Below are 18,610 nucleotides of genomic sequence, written 5' to 3'. Positions count from 1 at the left end.
ACATAAGTAACTCATGATAAACTAAAACTCCCTGTTTTTTGTGAAACTAGGTTCCTAGTTTCATATTTATATAACTGGTAATTGCTTAATTTTAGTGAGAGATTTTTTTAAAATTTGCCCTGTTTAGTTTCCTCATTTTTAAAAATTAATTAATTTATTTATTCATTTTTGGCTGTGTTGGGTCTTCGTTGCTGTGCGCGGGCTTTCTCTAGTTGCGGTGAGCGAGGGCTACTCTTCATTGTGGTGTGCGGGATTCTCATTGCGGTGGCTTCTCTTGTTGCGGAGCACGGGCTCTAGGTGCACGGGCTTCAGTAGTTGTTGCTTGTGGGCTCTAGTGTGCAGACTTAGTAGTTGTGGCACACAGGCTTAGTTGCTCCGTGGCATGTGGGATCTTCCCGGACCAGGGCTCGAACCCATGTCCCCTGCATTGACAGGCAGATTCTTAACCACTGCGCCACCAGGGAAGTCCCTAGTTTCCTCTTGATACTGTCCTTTTGAAATCATGTTGAACCCTGATTCTGTTATCCAAGGTTATTATTTATCCTAATGAGTTTCATGGTATACAGAAGTTTAGTAAGTATGTTTATGACTTTATTCAAAATATCTAAAACTATTGCATGGGTATTTTGGTTAAACATGGGAGTTTGACTTAATACATTTATTTCCTTTCTTTTCAAATAACACTAACATTATAATAAAAGAATAAAAAGGAGTATGAGATCACAGGGACAAGAATGACAAAAAAAATTTTAGAAGATAAAAAAATTAGTAGAAAAGTGTTAAATAATTTAGCCAAGTAGAGGGAGGTACACTCTGGGTTGTCTGCAGAGACTAGCAAGCAAATTTACAAAACCTCCAAAAAGACTCAACATTTGGTAGTAAAAAGTGAAAATACAAGAATGAGGCTTGAGATTAAAAGTAGGTAATGGTTAGAGAAAGTTTTTTTAATCCAAAATGTGTTTATTGGAATGTTTTCCCATTCATCTTGATTCTGGGGGCTTTTAGTACTGCTTCCATCTGAAGGAGCATCCTTCTGTAAGCCTTGCTTTTCCTCATGTAGGCTGGCAGAGGACAGTAGAGCAGCCAACACACAGAACTACTGTTTGTGCATGGCCAAAGACAGTGGTGATTTTATAGCATCCTGAGCATTTCACATCCATGAAATAGGAATTGGGGCTCTGCACCAGGCTCTTCTTCTTGTGTTTCCTTTACTCCTCTTCTGGAGAGGGACGAAGGAGATCCTTTGAGAGAGGCATGTTCTCGTGGGGAGGTCGTCACCATCGGAAAGGCTGAAGAAAGTCTTAAATTAAGTGGTTGAATCCTATGTAAACTACTACTTCCCCCTCTAGGAAACTGGGCATTTTTTTCTTCAAGAAAATGGAGGCTGAGGGTTCTGGATCCAGGAATATCAGATGTATGAAAAGGATAGGGATATGGAGCCAAACAGTGAACTTACAATAGCTTCTTAATGCCATGAAAAGGAGTGGACAGCCAAGGATAACCTGATAGTTGAGGAAAGCCTCCAAAGTGAGAGGCCAAACAAACACATAAAAGAAACAAGGTAGAGAGCAGAGGGGAAGAAACTGCGGGTAGGGCAGAGGGGAAGAGGTATTAATCTCTAAGAAATGAAATGTTGCATCTTCAAAAAACAGAATGCTCTTTTGAAACTCTTTCAATAAATAAGAAATAACTCTTGGAAATAAAAAATGATACCCCCCCAAAAAAAAACATTAGTGGAAAGATTGGAAGTAAAGTTGAAGCAATTTCCTAGGAATTAGAAAGAACATATTAAATGAGGAAAATAGGAGACAAATAATTTTAAAAATTAAAGATAGACCAGGAGGTCCAATATTTGACTAATAAGAATTTGAGCATGAGAGGACAGAGAAAGTAGTGGGAGATGATACCAACAGATTTCCAAAGCATTTTCCAAACTGAATCATAGAATTGCAAGTTGAAAGATACGATAGAATAATAAAAAAGACACAGACCAAGAGGACTGATTATGAAATTTCAGTAAACTGGGGATACAGAGGCTGTACTAAAAGCTTCCAGCAAGAGTAGCTAGAGGTTACATTCAAAGGACGAATCAGAATAGCATTACATATCACAGTAGTAACATAGGAAGACAGAAATGCATTAAGCAGTATCTTCAGATATCTTCAGTGGAAAGGATTTCCAACCTATAATTTTATTCTCAGCCATATTATCAATCAAATGTGAGTCTAGGATAAAGATATTTTTAGACATGCAAGTGACCAGAATTTCAGTTCTCATGAGCCTTTTTTCCCCCGTAAGTTACTAGTGAATGTACTCTTAAATAGGAAGGGAAAAGAAATCGGGTCCAAGACTCAGAATTCAGTCAAAGAGAAGAGCCAAGGGAGAGCCCAAGGTGACAACTCTGTACCTAGTCTAGAGAGTCCCACCACAGAGGGAAGCAGAAGAAAGAATAAAGTGTTCTGGGAAGGTATGGCTCTGGGAAAAAACAATATCTGATGTGTTTGAGCATATGGAAAATATTGATAGACATGTGACAGATGCTGGAGCATTTGAGGAAAAGTTAAAAATATATAGAAAGTAGAAAAAATGAGGTTGTCATTAATTTGCAGGGAGAAAGAGTGCATGGTCCTATTGTTCTGCTTGGCTCAGCACTCAGTAGTATCTGTCCAGTATTACATTCACACTCACTCTTTATTTAAACAAAGATTGTCATAAAATTACGTAGGGTATGGAGGCCAGAGGTAGAGGTTGAAACTAAATACTTACATTCCTTGGCAGTATGTCGATAGGTAATATCTAAATTTGATAAATCAAGCATATTTAGAAAAACAGAGGTAAATATCAAAAGAACCCCCTGGAAGATTCGATAGGGTATAAGGGTAGGGTGGACCCTACTGTTTTTCCAATGTCCTTTTGTCTTGGTTGACTTTTTATATAAAAATTCAGTTAAGTTATATGGTATATTATAGAGACCTCTTTCTAGATATATATATATATCAATTAATAACAGCCAAATATTTAGCTATATCATGCATCCTTTGTTTAGCTATCTTGTTCATAATAGCACCACTGTCTTATTCATATCATGGCCTAGGAAGTCTAATAGATTTCCTTTGTCTATTAATTTGGTATCACTTTTCCTTAATGATTTTCTTACAAAGTTATTTCTTCCCTTCCTTTTTAAAGAATCTTTGTTCTGATTTAACATATTGTTTCTTTTGGTTCCTTTTAAATCTAAAATATAATTTCTGGCATGCAGTTAGGGTATCTAGGGTACTGTGTACTTTGTTTCTTACATTATCTAAAACAGGGGAATGCTTTTTCTACAAATAAGTAGCATGGCTGTATTAAAATACCATTGCTTTGGAAATATTTCCTTAGCAGTAAGATGATTTAGAATGTGTGTTTGTGAGTGAGTTGTAAAATTACTATCTGACATATGTCTTGGAAAATTCCACAGATTCTGCCAGTTTTCAGTGTCTGGCACATCGACTAGAATTTGTACATGAGGAAGTCAAACCCTACTTTCCTCTGATTTACCACCCCCTCTGGCATTTTGGAATATGAGATTCAGTTGAATGCTTGCTAATCCTGAGTCAGATCCCATCATGGCCTTGTTGTATCTACTAGTAGTTCTTTTGTGTGTATATAGTGTGGTGGAGCTGGGGTAAGTGGAGGAGAAAAGGGGAGGACATGTAATTATATTGCCACCTTGACTTTAAAATTCTTTCCTTTCACCTCATAACTTCAAAAGAAATTTTCAGTAGGGCATGGAAGATTTCCAGGATTGAGCAGTACCCAAAATGAGTTCCAGTCATATCCAGTAGTTCATCAAAGTTCATGGAGTCATCGGTGCTCTGGAATGTTGTTGTGGATAGTTAAAACTGATTAAGTGGAAGAAATTCTCAACAGAAAACAGAATAAAAGTGTATACTTATTTTAGATTGAGAGCAATGAATTGGTAGTGGATATTGATTTCGGTTAAAGAAACAGAAGTCAGGATAAAAGAAAGCTTGTAATATTGAGTCAGATATTAGAAAGTGTCCATAGCAGAAAGTTTGATCTATTAAGTAATGTATCTGTTTTCTAAATGTATCCCTTCCTTGGTGTTTTTATCTAGGGATTTCTTTCTTAAGGTAAATTTAGTCATGAGATGGTAATGCACTGACAGCAGTTTGCTTCTAAAAAGCAATTCTGTTTCTACTAGGGACAAGATGTTGGGTGGAGGAATTACAAACTTACTTTGTTTTAGGTTTATTTAGCCATACAAAAATGTTTTTCCTCTTAGATTTTGGCAAGAACACTAACCAGTTGGAAAAACATCTGGTGTTGGTTGAGTGAGGAGGGAATGGCATAATCAGTAAAAACTACTTATAGGAAAAAATCGTTTTAAAAAAGTCTCTGCAGCTTCAACTCTGGATTTCTTTATGATGGTTCATTCTTAATCTCTCTCAGAAATTTTCTTCCCACCAAAAGATTTTACCTATGTTGGGCTACTTCAGTATGTCTCAGATTTTATTCAAATCTATGAAATTTAGATCACGAGTCATAAACTTTTAAAATGTGTAGAATGTGTTTTCATAACTTTTGCTGTCTAACAACCGCTCTAAAACTTAGTGGCTTGAAACAATTATTCAGTCTGGCAGTTCTTCTTCTAGTCACCCAAAAAGGTCGCCCGTGAGGCTGCAGTCCTCTGGTGGCTTGACTGGGGCTTGAGTGTCTAAGATGGCCTCATTTACAGTCTGAGACCTTGGTGTCACTGTCAGCTGGTACTCTTTTTCCACAAGGCCTGTCATCATTCACAGGTTTAGCCTGGGCTTTCTTACATGGTGGCAGGAGTGTTTCAAGAAGGTAAAGTTTTGGTTAAGGCTTAGCTTGGAAATTGCAGTGTTATTTTCACCACATTCTTTTGGTCAGATCAAGTCATCATGTGAACTCAAATGCAGAGGGTGGGAAAACAGACTCCACCTATTGAAGGGAGGTGCAGCAAAAGCCCATTGCAAAAGGGTATTGTAGCAAGGAGATAAGATTCTTCGGAGGCCCTTATTATAAGGTTCTACCACGGTCTGCCCTCTGGCTCCAATGATTTGCATTCTTGTCGCATGCAAATCATTCCCTCCCAAGACCTCGAAAGTCTTATATCCAAAAACAACCTGTATAAATACACAAATAAATAATGGTGAAAACCTGTAACTTGTTATCTGCATTTGATTTAGAGGTAGATGAGGGTCCTCACCTGTAGTTCCTCTTGATCCAGAGACCTATGAACTAAAAAGAAAAGTTATCTGCCGCATACACTCAACATATACTGTTATTCACAGAGATAGAATAACGGCAATATACATTCACCCTAAAAAGGGGGAGTAACAGGAGGCATATAGCGTATATCAATTCTGAAATATAGCAGGCGCATTGTCAAGGTCACCTACTCCAGGTGAAATGGAACAGGACCCTATGGTCCTTCCCCCCCATGTCCTCTGCCTCCTTTTGTCTGTAGAAAAACTTTAGCTAAAGAGTTTAATCAGAGAATTGAGAAAATGCAGAAGCAAAGGAAAACAGTCAAACAGACCAAATATTAATAGTTCAGTTATTAAACAAATTCAAGGACCTTTAGTTCCTCCTCATGGGCTGTAGATAATATTCTATGTCCTTTGAGTTGTTTTGTAGATATTGAAACCCCCACCAGGTGGAAGAAGTTTACTACATGATGACCAGACTGTAGCCATGACATGAGCTGCCACAATTCTGAGAACTAGCCTCAAGGAAATGGGAACAAACCGACCCTGGAACTGAAGATTAACTGTACTTAAAATCAGGATGACGCTGATCAGACCACCGCATGACCAATTTCAAGATGACTGTCAGAGCTGACTATTTGGTTCCTGCATGTAGCCCCCTACCTCCGCCTATACACGCCTGAAACTCCCCTTTAAAAGCTCTTGCCCACTGATTGTCAGTGAGGAGTTGGCCTTTGGGCATGAGTCCACCCTCTCCCCTGGTTGCCAGCCTCTGAAATCAAATTTTACTTTCCACCAACCTTGCCTCTCAAGTATTGGCTTTCGAGCGGCAAGCAGCTGGACCCTACTTTTGGTAACACAGAAGCAGGCAACGTGCCTTGATTGGGGCCCAGTTTTGCTTCCTGGGAATGGTTCCCTAATCCATTGTTCTCTGTGATTCTTGGTACTGCGTTATGAGCTCTTAACACTGCTTTCTGAGAGGTCTCTCCTTTTACATAAGAAATATCTTATGAAGCTAAGTAGCTTTCTCAGGGTACTTCCTCCCTATAGAAAGTTGGGAACCCAGAGGCCTTTTTTCATTTTAAATAGTTTCTGTCCCTTGTTGTACCCAGCAGGTACAACTTCCTTTAAAATTTCTGAAATTTTCTGTGAATCTGGTTTGTGTTATTCCATGTCCCCAAAGCTACATCATTATAACTCTTTTAAAGACAGACCTCTCCTGACTTTGGTTGTGTCTATCTGCTGTGGCATAAATTCCCTTTAGCTTCTTAGAGGCCATTATGTTTAGTTGAGAGAGTCAGCTAGGTATGGCTTTAAAAGTTTCTGAATTAAAAGACAATTGTATATGGACTTCCCTGGTGGCATAGTGGTTAAGAATCTGCCTGCCAGTGCAGGGGACACAGGTTCGAGCCCTGGTCTGGGAAGATCCCACATGCCCCGCGGAGCAGCTAAGCCTGTGCGCCACAACTACTGAAGCCCGCACGCCTAGAGCCCGCGAGCCACAAGAGAAGCCACCACCATGAGAAGCCCATGCAACCAAGAGTAGCCCCCGCTCGCCACAACTAGAGAAAGCCCACGTGCAGCAACAACGACCCAACGCAGCCAAAAAATAAATAAGAATTAAAAATAAATAAATTAAAATTTAAAAAAAAAGACAATTGTATAACCTTTGGTTAGGCAGAGTTCACATATATGATATTCAAAAGCATGGTGTGTTAAAAACAAGGATAAATTGGACTATATCAAAATTAAAAATATTTATTCTTCAAAAGACACCATTAAGAAATAGAAGTCACAACACACAGAATGGGAGAAAATATTTGCAAGTCATAGAGTAGATAATGAATGTGTATTCAAAATATATAAAGAGCCCTAAATCTCAATAGTAAGAAGATAAACAACTCAAAAGGGAAAATGATTTGAATATACATTTCACCAAAGAAGTCTTTTGAATGGCTGAAAAGCACATGAAAAGATGCTCAACAGCATTAGTAATTAGGGAAGTGCAAACTGAAACCACAATGAGATACCACCCCATTAGGCTGACTGAAATAAAAAAGACAACAGCAAGGAACGGTAAGATAGAGACAGACTGGAAACCTCGTACATTGCTGGTGGGAATGTAAAATGGTGCAGCTACTCTGGAAAACAATTTAAAAGTTTTAAATAAACTTAACCATATGATACAACCCAGAAAATCTCCACCTTAGAATTTATCCAAGAGAAATGAGAACGTATTTCAACCCAAAGACTTGTATGAGAATGATCATAGTAGCATTATTCATAATAGTAAAAAAAATTGTAACAATCCAAATGTCTGTCCACTAGGAATGAATAAACAAAATATAGAATTCCATACACTGGAATACTATTCAACAATAAAAAAGAATGAACTACTGGTACATGCTATAACATAGGTGAACTTAAAAAACATGCAGAATAAAAAAAGTCAGATGCAAAAGATGACATATTTTATGATTCCATTTTTTAAAAATGCCCAGAAGGGAAAATCTACAGAGACAGAAGGAAGATTAGTGGTTGCTTGAGGTTGGGGATCAGCACAGGGATTGATTGCAAATGGGCATAAAGGATATTTTTGGGGTGATAGAAATTCATCAAAACTGAATCGTAGTGATGGTTACACAACTTTATAAATTTACTAAAAATTATTGAAGTGTACACTTAAAACCAGTGACTTTTATGATATTTGCATTATGCCATAATAAAGCTGCTAAGAATGCTGTATACAGATGAAATCCCATGATGGTGAAAACTTAGCAATTATTACAACTTTTTTTTTTTAAACAAGAAATGTATCATATCCCTTGAAATAAATGGGCCATAAGTTGAATCTTCCAACTTTTTTCTTCAGGTATTTTAATCGTAATTTTTGTAATGTATTCAGTCTTTTGCTGTGTTGATGTCATTTGCATGTTATTTGCTGAATTTAGAGTAACATTCAGTTTATTAAATTTCTTTCTTCCTCCCCTCCCCTCCTCTTCCCTCCCCTCCCCTCCTGAGATACAAAGTGAAAAAACCATGGAAGCCTGCTGGGAATTTACAGTCAAAAAGTATTTCCTGATCTGTTTAGTAAAAATGACATTCATTGGTTGAGGAATTTCTAGGCATTGTATTGCTTACCGACGATACTGGGGGGAACTAAACAGACAAGGCCCCTTTCCTCTCAGACCTTACAGTCTGATGTAATGGACACATCATCCTTGAGGAAGGAGTAAAGAAGGGGCACACTCTCTCTCATTAAGGACCCTCCTGATACCGCACACATCACTTTTTCTTACATCCCATTGGCCAGAACGTAATGAGAAATAAAGTCTTCTTTCCACACAGCCATGTGCTAGCTAAAAATTGGGAATTCTGTTACTCTAGGTGAGTAGAGAGGATATGAGGGGATACTAGTATTCTATGCCAAAATACATATTAAATTTTGTATTTCTTCCATAATGCTTGAATAACATAGGTCAGACCTTTTAATTTCCGTTTTTGGAGTTGGTAGCTATACTTTAATTTAATCAGCAGGGGTCACTGTTGAGAAAGTATTTCTTTTCCTGTCATTTGTTCAACCCCTCTGCATTTCCCACCCAGGTCCTGTATTTAAAGCCTCTTGAATTGGTTTCCTGTGTCTTTTTTGTGTGCTAAGCATTTAAATTTACTGTGTTAGTAAACTAATTCCCAAAATGTGCCAAAGATTTAAAAACTGATCAGAAAGGCTAAAATAATAGCCCAAAAAAAATGCTTCTTATTCTTCAGGAGCTCTATGTTGTAATTACAGTTTGCAACAAGTGGTTTCACAGTTACATTTCTCAGCTAGGTAATTTATAGAAAAACAATTACAGTTTTATACAAAACAACAATAAATGCTAATGTATGACAAAACAAATCACTTAATTTTTTAAAAACCTGAATATTTAAGAATGTCCTATCCCTATATGACAGGGGGGCTGTTGCAGTGTCTGTTTTTGTTTGTTTAGGGGATGATGTCCTACCTTGAAAGAAATAATCAAGAGAGAACAATGTAGTTGCTCTCATGTTCCCCCCCACAATATCCTTGTAATTTTTTGTGGATAGATTATTAAAATATATAATAATCTATCCACATATTAATATGAAACCAGATAACCTAAGAATGTCGAATGTTTGAACAGTGACTTCCTCTACAATGATTATATCTAAAACCTTCACAAATTTGTTATAATTCATTATATCCTTGATGTAGTTGGATTTGACACCCTTTATATTTTGTATGAGAAACCTAGAGTTTGGATTCAGCTGAAACAGTAAGATATCTAAAACATGTATTCTATTGCTTCTGTGAAACATTTATTTTACAAACAATACCATGGGGACTTCCCTGGCACAGTGATTAAGAATCCGCCTGCCAGTGCACGGGACACGGGTTCAACCCCTGGTCCAGGAAGATCCCACATGCCCTGGAGCAGCTAAGCCCGTGTGCCACAAGTACTGAGCCCATGTGCTGCAACTACTGAAGCCTGCACACATAGAGCCCTTGCTCCGCACCAAGAGAAGACACCGCAGTGAGAAGGCCATGCACCGCAATGAAGAGTAGCCCCGGCTTGTCACAACAAGAGAAAAGCCCGTGTGCAGCAATGAAGACCCAATGCAGCCAAAAAATTAAACAAACAAACAAAAAAAACCCAGTGCCATGAACTGGAGCAGAAACCATTTGGGTTTCCTAGAAAACATCTAAAATTAATGTGTGTCTACCTCTAAGATTATTTTCTAAGCTCCATTGCTATGTCACTACAAATAATAAAATATTCTGATTATGTGTTATAACTGTAATTTCTTAAGTCCTGAGATTCTCAATCTATTTTATCTGTTCCATTGGTTCTCAAACTTTAGGAAGCATCAGTATCACCTGGAGGGCTTTTTAAAATACAAATTGCCCCTCTTGCCCTCCACCACCCCTGGCATCCTGTTTCTGATGCTATAGGTCTGGAGTACAGCCCAAGAATTTGCATTTCTAACAAGGTTCTGTTTGATGCTGATGCCGTTAGTCAGGTGACCATGGTTTGTGAACCACTGATCTTTTTCTTGCAGACTTGGAGTAGGATACATATGTGCAGAAGGAATTGGAGGGAAATATAAATCTGGACAGATATCCTATACACATGATGTTTCCCAGATACTCCCAGGACACTGTCTATTCCTTTTTTTCTTTTCTCTTTTCATATACCTCATGTTCTTACAGAGACAACAACATTTGGTCTATTTAGACTGACTTAGGGGAAAAAATTGCTGCTGGGTGTGACTTTTTTTTTTTTTTAATAAATTTATTTATTTATTTATTTTTGGCTGAGATGGGTCTTTGTTGCTGTGCGTGGGCTTTCTCTAGTTGTGGTGAGCGGGGGCTGCTCTTCGTTGCGGTGCATGGGCTTCTCATTGCGGTGGCTTCTCTTGTTGCGGAACAGGGGCTGTAGGCATGCGGGCTTCAGTAGTTGTGGCACGTGGGCTCAGTAGTTGGTGGCGCACGGGCTTAGTTGCTCCGCGGCATGTGGGATCTTCCCGGACCAGGGCTCGAACCCGTGTCCCCTGCATTGGCAGGCGGATTCTTAACCACTGCACCACCAGGGAAGCCCCTGGGTGTGATTTTTGTTCCTTTTTATACCTAGAATTGCACAAATCGTGAACAATGCATAGCAGGTTTATATTTTTTATCAATTTAATTACCGTGTATGTTCAAGTGAGCAAAGTGCCTTGGTGGGTGAGATACGTAGCATTCAATTAAATACTTTGAATATACAAGATAAAGAGCTTAGCATTTCTAGTATAAAAATGATTATCTTTTATATTTTGTGGATTTGAGTTGGGCATAGTCTAGTATATTGGGTGCTTAGCTTAGTGATATTGTTTTATACTTGCTAACTTGATTTTTCCCCAAGATCTCAAGCTTAAGATATATGTTGTGTGCTATGAAGTCCCCCAGGCAGGTCTCAATTTTAGATACATTAGCTGTCTTTGTAAGACATTGTTATTTATGTCATCAACCCTAGATTATTCAGGGTATACTTTATAACTACTTCATGCATTCTTTCCTATAAGTGTACCTGGAGAAGAATGATCTTAATGGTGTAGAGTCTTAGAAACCGTGGAATTTGAGAACTCGTTTAGGAGGAAATGTGATGGCTTCATTTTGAAAGTCTGCCTTATAGAAAAAGGGATATGATTTTTTCTTAATACCTTCCATTAATGGGTAGAGAATTTAGGGAAGCAGATTATTCTTTGATGTCCGGCAATTTCCAAAAACATGTAATTGTCAGGCAGCATTACTTTTATTGTAACATAGTGTGTTTGCTGCACTGAAACTTGGTAGGTGATCCAACTTTCCATCAGCAAGTCCTGTAGCTTCTTTAAAAATCCTTTTGTCTAATTTTTTTATTTTCCACTTCCACCACCCCTGTAATCTTACCTGCATCATCTTTTACTTGAACTATAATTTTAATTTATTTCTAGCTTATCTCCTTGATGCCAGTCCAAAATTAGTATTTGCTTATTTCTGTGTTCTTCATTGTAGAGCAGGGGCTCCTTAAGTACCGAGATAACATCTTACTGTTTTTGTATTTCATTGCCTAGAAAAGTGCCTAATACAGCGTGTTCAATAAATGTTCATTGTATGAAGTCAAGAGGCATCCATGTAATACTTAATAGCAGGGACTGAACATATTCCTCTCAGTTTCAGTGACATGTGTATTGTTTTTAGTTGCTTTTTATTGGATATATAGGTATTTGGGTTTTTTTTATGTAGCTTACTAGAAAAGCTTATAGTGACGGCTCTGTTAAAAGTACCCATTGTGAGTTATTTCATTAATTTGTTAAATGATCCTGCATGTATCCAGAATGCATATGGTGGTGGTTATGAGGCATTATTACTTTTCTGCATGATATATAAAACTTGAAAGAGAACATTTCCTATCCTAGGTTTCTGAACATCTCTGTGAACAAATAAATGTGAGTTAGATTTGGAGAATAACCTTACCTTAATGGCATTTTTAAATGGTCACTCAGTACTGATATGCAAATAAATCTTTTGTAACTCAGTTTCCTTATATGTACAATGAAGACTAAGGGTAGTATGAAGATTCAGTACACTAATACATAAAATACACTTAAAATAGCACCTGGCACATAATGTCATCCTTCTGACTGCTATTAGTTCATTTTTTTTCTAAAGACAGGGAACAAATTAAATGTCTCAGACATTTTTTAGCCTAAAGAGTTTCTGAAAATATGACTTTGGCTTATAACACCCACTGTACTTATTCACCTCTCTCCTAAGAGGATTACCTCTGAACTGTTGAGTTGAACATAATAAAATGTTAAGTGACACTTGACACAATGATTTTGTTTTTGCAGATGTTCTCAAATAGCGATGAAGCTGTAATTAATAAAAAACTTCCCAAAGAACTCCTATTACGGTAAGTCTAACTTTATGTTGGTTTTTTTGTGTGTGTGTGTATCATATTTGCCTGTTTAAAAAAATTTTAGACTTGTTGCTAATTTTCATATATGTATAGGATCTGGATTATGTAGATTTTAAAATTTATTGATTCTTTTGTTAAACAATCTTATTCTAGGGGTTACAGCCTTTTAAAAATTAAAAAGACAAGTTTTTTGACACTTTCCTCTGTTAGACTTATGAGTTTACCATCCTTATTTTTAATGTGTAGAAACTACATTTGGGATCACTTGTAACATAAAACACACAGCTCCCAATTTATATACCTCTGACTTAGGAATCACCTGGGGAGAAACAGGCATCCAGGGAAGTTATTTTCAGTGCCCATTATTTGGGCACATAATCATACCATTCTTTGTTCACTTTTGTAGAATATCATGACGGAGAAAGGCACATTCTCTTTGCAAATGTTAGAAGTTAACAAGTTACTGTGCTCGGGACATTTTTTTCTTGCTCATAGCTGCTACTGCAGTCTAGCCCATAACCAGCCCAGTCCCTGCTTCAGGGTGAAAAATAATCTCTGCCCTAGTGCTGGTAAAGAGTATTCCTGGCATTCCTAAGTATTTGCATGCTGAGTCCTCCACTAGATTGCAAGATCCATGGAAGCAGGGACTAAATCCTATAAATCTTTACGTAGGACTTAACACTTTGAAGATGCTAAGAAAAAGGAACTGAATTGAACTTGGAATGGATGTTTTCTGTGAAAGCAAAACATACATATGTGCTGGTTGACTGTAGTTGAAAGAACCTCCTAGACTACCCAGAGCCATTGGAAAATGTATCCTGAATATCTTGGGTATCCCTCAAATTTCAGCGAAATTTTAGCCATCTTAAAGAAAAATATTTTTAAAACAAGTTATGTTCTTCACTGTTACCATAAACTGAGTACACTAAGACACACTTATTTTCAATATTAAGCATATTTTGTACTACAGTAGTTTACCTTGAGACTCGGAAAGATATATGGAAGTTATTTGACTCTTTGGTAACTGGCTGCATCCTGTTGTGGTTATATTTTTATATTTTATTAGAGTTTTTCTGTTCTGCCATGAAACTCAAATTCCTTACTGTGGCCTACAAGACCTCTCATGATATGGCAGGGGAATAACATGATCTGGTTTATATTTTTAAAGGATTAGTCTGGGTACTATGTTCCAACCAGATTGGGGGATTGGAGTGGAGAGCAACAAGAAAACTTTTAAAGAAATCCAGGCAAGAGATGAGGGTAATACAGATAACATTTTCTGTAATTATTTACACTGCGTTGCCTGCCCCGACTCTTTCTAGCTTTAGTCACTGTTTCTTTCTCTTTTCCCCTCCCTTCCCCTCCTTCCTTCCTTTTTTAGATATAAATTGACATATAATCTATTAGTTTCAGGTATACAACGTAATGATTCAATATTTGTATATATTGCAAAATGGGGGCTTCCCTGGCAGTCCAGTGGTTAAGACTCCATGCTTCTACTGCAGGGGGCACGGGTTTGATCCCTGGTCGGGGAACTAAGATCCTGTATGCCACGTGGCGCAGCCAAAAAAAAAAGGATATATTGCAAAATGATCACAACAATAAATCTAGTTAATATCCATCATCACAGGACTTCCCTGGCGGTCCAGTGGTTAAGACTTCGCCTTCCAATGCAGGGGGTGTGGGTTCGATCCCTGGTCGGGGAGCTAAGATCCCATGTGCTTCGTGGCCAAAAAAACCAAAACATAAAACAGAAGCAATATTGTAATAAATTCAATAATGACTTTAAAATTGGTCCACATCAAAAAAGAAAAAAAATCTAAAAAAAAAAGAAAGGGACTTCCCTGGTGGCACAGTGATTAAGAATCCACCTGCCAATGCAGGGGACACAGGTTCAAGCCCTGGTCCAGGAAGATCCCACACTCAGTGGAGTAGCTAAGCCCGTGCGCCACAACTACTGAGCCTGCGCTCTAGAGCCCACGAGCCACAGCTACTGAGCCTGCGTGCCACAACTACTGAAGCCCATGCACCTAGAGCCCGTGCTCCGCAATAAGAGAAGCCACCGCAATGAGAAGCCTGTGCGCCGCGATGAAGAGTAGCCCCTGCTCGCCGCAACTAGAGAAAGCCCATGCACAGCAATGAAGACCCAATGCAGCCAAAAAAATAAATAAATAAATAAAAATTTACGAAAAGGAAAGAAAAATATTTATCACCACACATAGTTACAAAATTTTTTTTCTTGTGATGGGAACTTTTAAGATCTACTCTCTTAGCAACTTTCCAAACATATGTTACAGTACTAACTATAGTCACAAAGCTGTATATTTTATAAAGCTGTATATCCTGAGGACTTATTTATAAATAACTGGAAGTTATGTATAACTTTTGGCCACCTTTACGTATTTCACCCACCCCCCACCTCTGGAAACCACCAATATGTTCTCTTTATGAGTTCCAATTTTTGTTTTGTTTTTTGTTGTTTTTTAGATCCCACATATAAATGGGATCATACAGTATGTGTCTTTCTCTCTCTGACTTAGTTCATATAGCATAATGTCTTCAAGGTTCATTCATGTTGTGGCATATGGCAAGATTTCTTTCTTTTTTAGAGCTGAATAATATTCCATTGTGTGTATGTATACATATACATACACACATATACATACACACATATCTCACATTTTTTTTATCCATTCATCCACCAGTGGACACTTAGGTTGCTTCCATGTCTTGACTATTATAAATAATGCTGCAACGAATATGGGGGATGCAGATATCTTCTCAAGTTAGGGTTTTTGTTTCCTTCAGATAAATACCCAGAAGTAGAATTGCTGGATTATATGGTAGTTCTATCTTTACTTTTTTAAAGAACCTCATACTGTTTTCAGTAATGGCTATACCAATTTACATTCCCACCAACAGTGTATGAGGGTTCTCTTTTCTCCACATCCTCACCAACACTTGTTATTTCTTGTCTCTTTGATAATTGCCATTCTGATTGGAGTGAGGTGATATGTCATTATGGTTTTGATTTAGTTACTGTTTTGACTTTACTCTAGTACCTGTTGATGAGCTGTAAGGTCTATAGTTGCCAAAACAGATGGTATTCTGGGGAAGATTGGATAAAGAGGAATTTCTGTATCAACCAGTTTTTGTTACCACAAACAACTCCTAAATCTCAGTGGCTTTTTCTTACCATTACATGAAGCTATGGGTTAGCTGAGGCTCTCTTTCAGGCAATGGGTCAACTTTTTATTTAAACCATTTAAGCCAAATAGGAAAGAGACTTTTGTGGTATCTTTGAAATTACACTAAACAGATAACAATTGATTAGTATAAATATTAATAAATTCTATCCAGGGCATTTGTAATTTTTTGAAATTTGTTGAATGTAATATTTCCTTAAGAACTTTGAATACCTTGATAAATATCTTGTGGGGAGATATGTGTTGTTACAAGACTATGTGTTGTTACTCATTTTTGTCCACTAATTTTAGTATCCATTGCTGTTACCTGAAACAGTTACCACTGTTATGTTTGCCAAAGTTTTATATTTCTATAATTCTTCCTGCATATAAATTCTATTTCTATTATTCTAATTAATAATAATTAGAATTCTACTGTAAGGAAGAGCCTTCACTTCAATTACATTTACTTATTTATTCAGTTATTTATAACAGTATAAACTCATGGATATTTGTTTTATTTTATGAATTATATTGTTACTATCATGACTTATTGTTCAGCCTTTTTATGTCTTCTAAATTTGTGTGTGTGTGTGTGTGTGTGTTTGGAATTTCATACCATGTCTGTGTATTATCTATTTTATTTTATTTTTTTTAATATTGTAACAAATTCAATAAAGACTTTTTAAAACTATGTATTTATTTATTTATTTGGTTACACCGGGTCTTAGTTGTGGCTCATGGGCTCCTTAGTTGCAGCACGTGGGCTCCTTAGTTGCGGCAGGTGGGCTCCTTAGTTGCGGCTCCAGAGCTCCTTAGTTGTGGCTTGCCGGCTCCTTAGTTGTGGCATGCATGTGGGATCTAGTTCCTTGACCAGGGATCGAACCCGGGCCCCCCTGCATTGGGAGCGTGGAGTCTTATTCACTGCACCACCAGGGAAGTCCCTGTATTAGCTATTTTTAAAAATACAGATTAATAAGTAGCATAGAATATTTGGTTTGATTAGATTTTAAGTTACATGTTAACATTATTTGATCCACCATATATCAATCTACAAGGAGAAAAGTTGTGTTACTAGGGCTGTACTATTTTCTTGCAAATCCAGAGCCACAACCAAGTTACCAATGAATTAAGGAAGTGTTCTTGTTTTTTCTTAACTGTAACTTACTAATTTTCCTCCTTCCTTTTTGAAACAAAGTTTATTAGTAATGCTCTAGCAAGCTGGAATCCACTGCTTGCATAATGTGAAATTCAGTTAGCGGGATTGACAGTACTTCCTTTGAGAGCAGAACCATATGCATTTATTTAGAAGTACCTCTTGAAAAATGAGTGTCAGTGTTTATGAGACAGAGACTCTTATGTGTTTTCCAAGAGCTAATGTAAAGTGAAATTACATTACATTCATTAAAGTGAAATGCAAAGTGAATCTTTGTTTCTCAAAGATTCCTTCTGAGGATGACATTGATAACTGTAATAATAATGTGAGTGGTAAGACTGCTTGAGCCCACACATGCCCTTTTAGCTATAAAACAAAGTGCAGTTTCAGAATGAGGATTATCATTGCTTATAAGAATCTGAAACTTTTTTCATTAATTTTTCAACTCTTGGGGTGTTGTGGGTCATAATTGTCATGCAATATGTAATACGTACGTGTGAGTTGGTAGATGAACTTTCTGAACTTAGATGGAAAGAATGAATTGGCTGGGATTTTTTGTCTAAAAGAGATAATCATGCTGTGTTGGGGGTCCCCAAGACTACTCCTAGGTTTGGTGATTTACTGGGAGGACTCAAGGCTCAGCATATAGTCATACTCATGGGTATGATTTATTACAGGGAAAAGGTACAAAGCAAAATTAGCAAAAGGAAAAGGTGCATGGAGTGAAATAGAGAGGAAACCCGGTGTAGGCTTACAAGAGTCCTTTCCCAGTGGAGTCACACAGGATGTGCTTAATTCCTCCAGAAATAAGTTACAATAAAAAAAGTAAAATGTTGTCTACCAGGGAAGCTTATCAGGGAATAGTGGGAACCCTCCCCAATCCAAATTCTCAAATGCCATCCAAGGGTCAACATTGCAAGCAGGCCTTTCTAATAAGGATAGGCCTGCTATGTGAACTCTTTTCTGTACACATGCTATCTTATATTCTCTTCCAGGAAGCTTACAACATTGATGATATCTAATAGATTTTCATTCAGTGTAATTGCCAGGAATTCAGGGCAGATAGGGGTTTGTGTGTTTTCTTACTTTTAAAGGCACATAATGGTGAAGAACATGGACTCTGGAATCTGAACACCTGGATTCTGTCATTTGCTAGCTGTAAATTGAGGATTTTAGTACCTACCTCTTAGAGTTATCCTAAGGATCAAAAGGGTTGATAAATGTAAAGTGCTTATTAGAAGAGTGCCTGGCACATAGGAAGTGCAATAAAAATGTTATGTATATTACTATTGATTCTATTTTTTACTCATAGACCATAACATGATGTGATTAGATGCTAAGACTACCAAAAGTGATCATCTCTCAACTTTAAGGTGCATTGGCAGATGTTCCTGAATGAAAGAACAGAAAACCAGTATTGCTCTTACTGAGCATTTAGTTTTCTAGCCTTCTCAATTGTCCAGAACAAATCAAAGAAACAGGAAGCAAGCTGTAAGAACAAATGTGCATTTTACTCAGAGGATGCATGCCAGCCATTTCTCAGGCCCTATGTACTCCTTTTTTTTTTTCTTT

General features: G+C 37.4%; 1 protein-coding gene and 1 pseudogene across 5 annotated transcripts in view; one reads left to right on the top strand and one right to left on the bottom strand.

The window, feature by feature from the left end:
- The window catches only part of FBXL20 (F-box and leucine rich repeat protein 20), a 116,771-nt gene that overhangs the window by 35,877 nt on the left and 62,284 nt on the right, over positions 1-18,610 (top strand). For all 4 annotated transcript variants that reach the window (XM_082442362.1, XM_082442359.1, XM_082442361.1 and 1 more), the window contains exon 2: positions 12,630-12,691. In XM_082442362.1, coding sequence (XP_082298488.1) covers positions 12,630-12,691 — 62 coding nt within the window. The remainder of the gene's footprint in view (positions 1-12,629; positions 12,692-18,610) is intronic.
- LOC309650714 (small ribosomal subunit protein eS27-like pseudogene) lies at positions 138-12,621 on the bottom strand (annotated as a pseudogene). Its single transcript has one exon. The product of its transcript is annotated as a small ribosomal subunit protein eS27-like pseudogene (transcript).

This window comes from Balaenoptera physalus (genome assembly GCF_965194825.1).
Source record: "Balaenoptera physalus genome assembly, chromosome: 20".
NCBI classification, from domain to species: Eukaryota; Metazoa; Chordata; class Mammalia; order Artiodactyla; family Balaenopteridae; genus Balaenoptera; species Balaenoptera physalus.
This window is presented reverse-complemented; position numbering and strand designations above follow the sequence as displayed.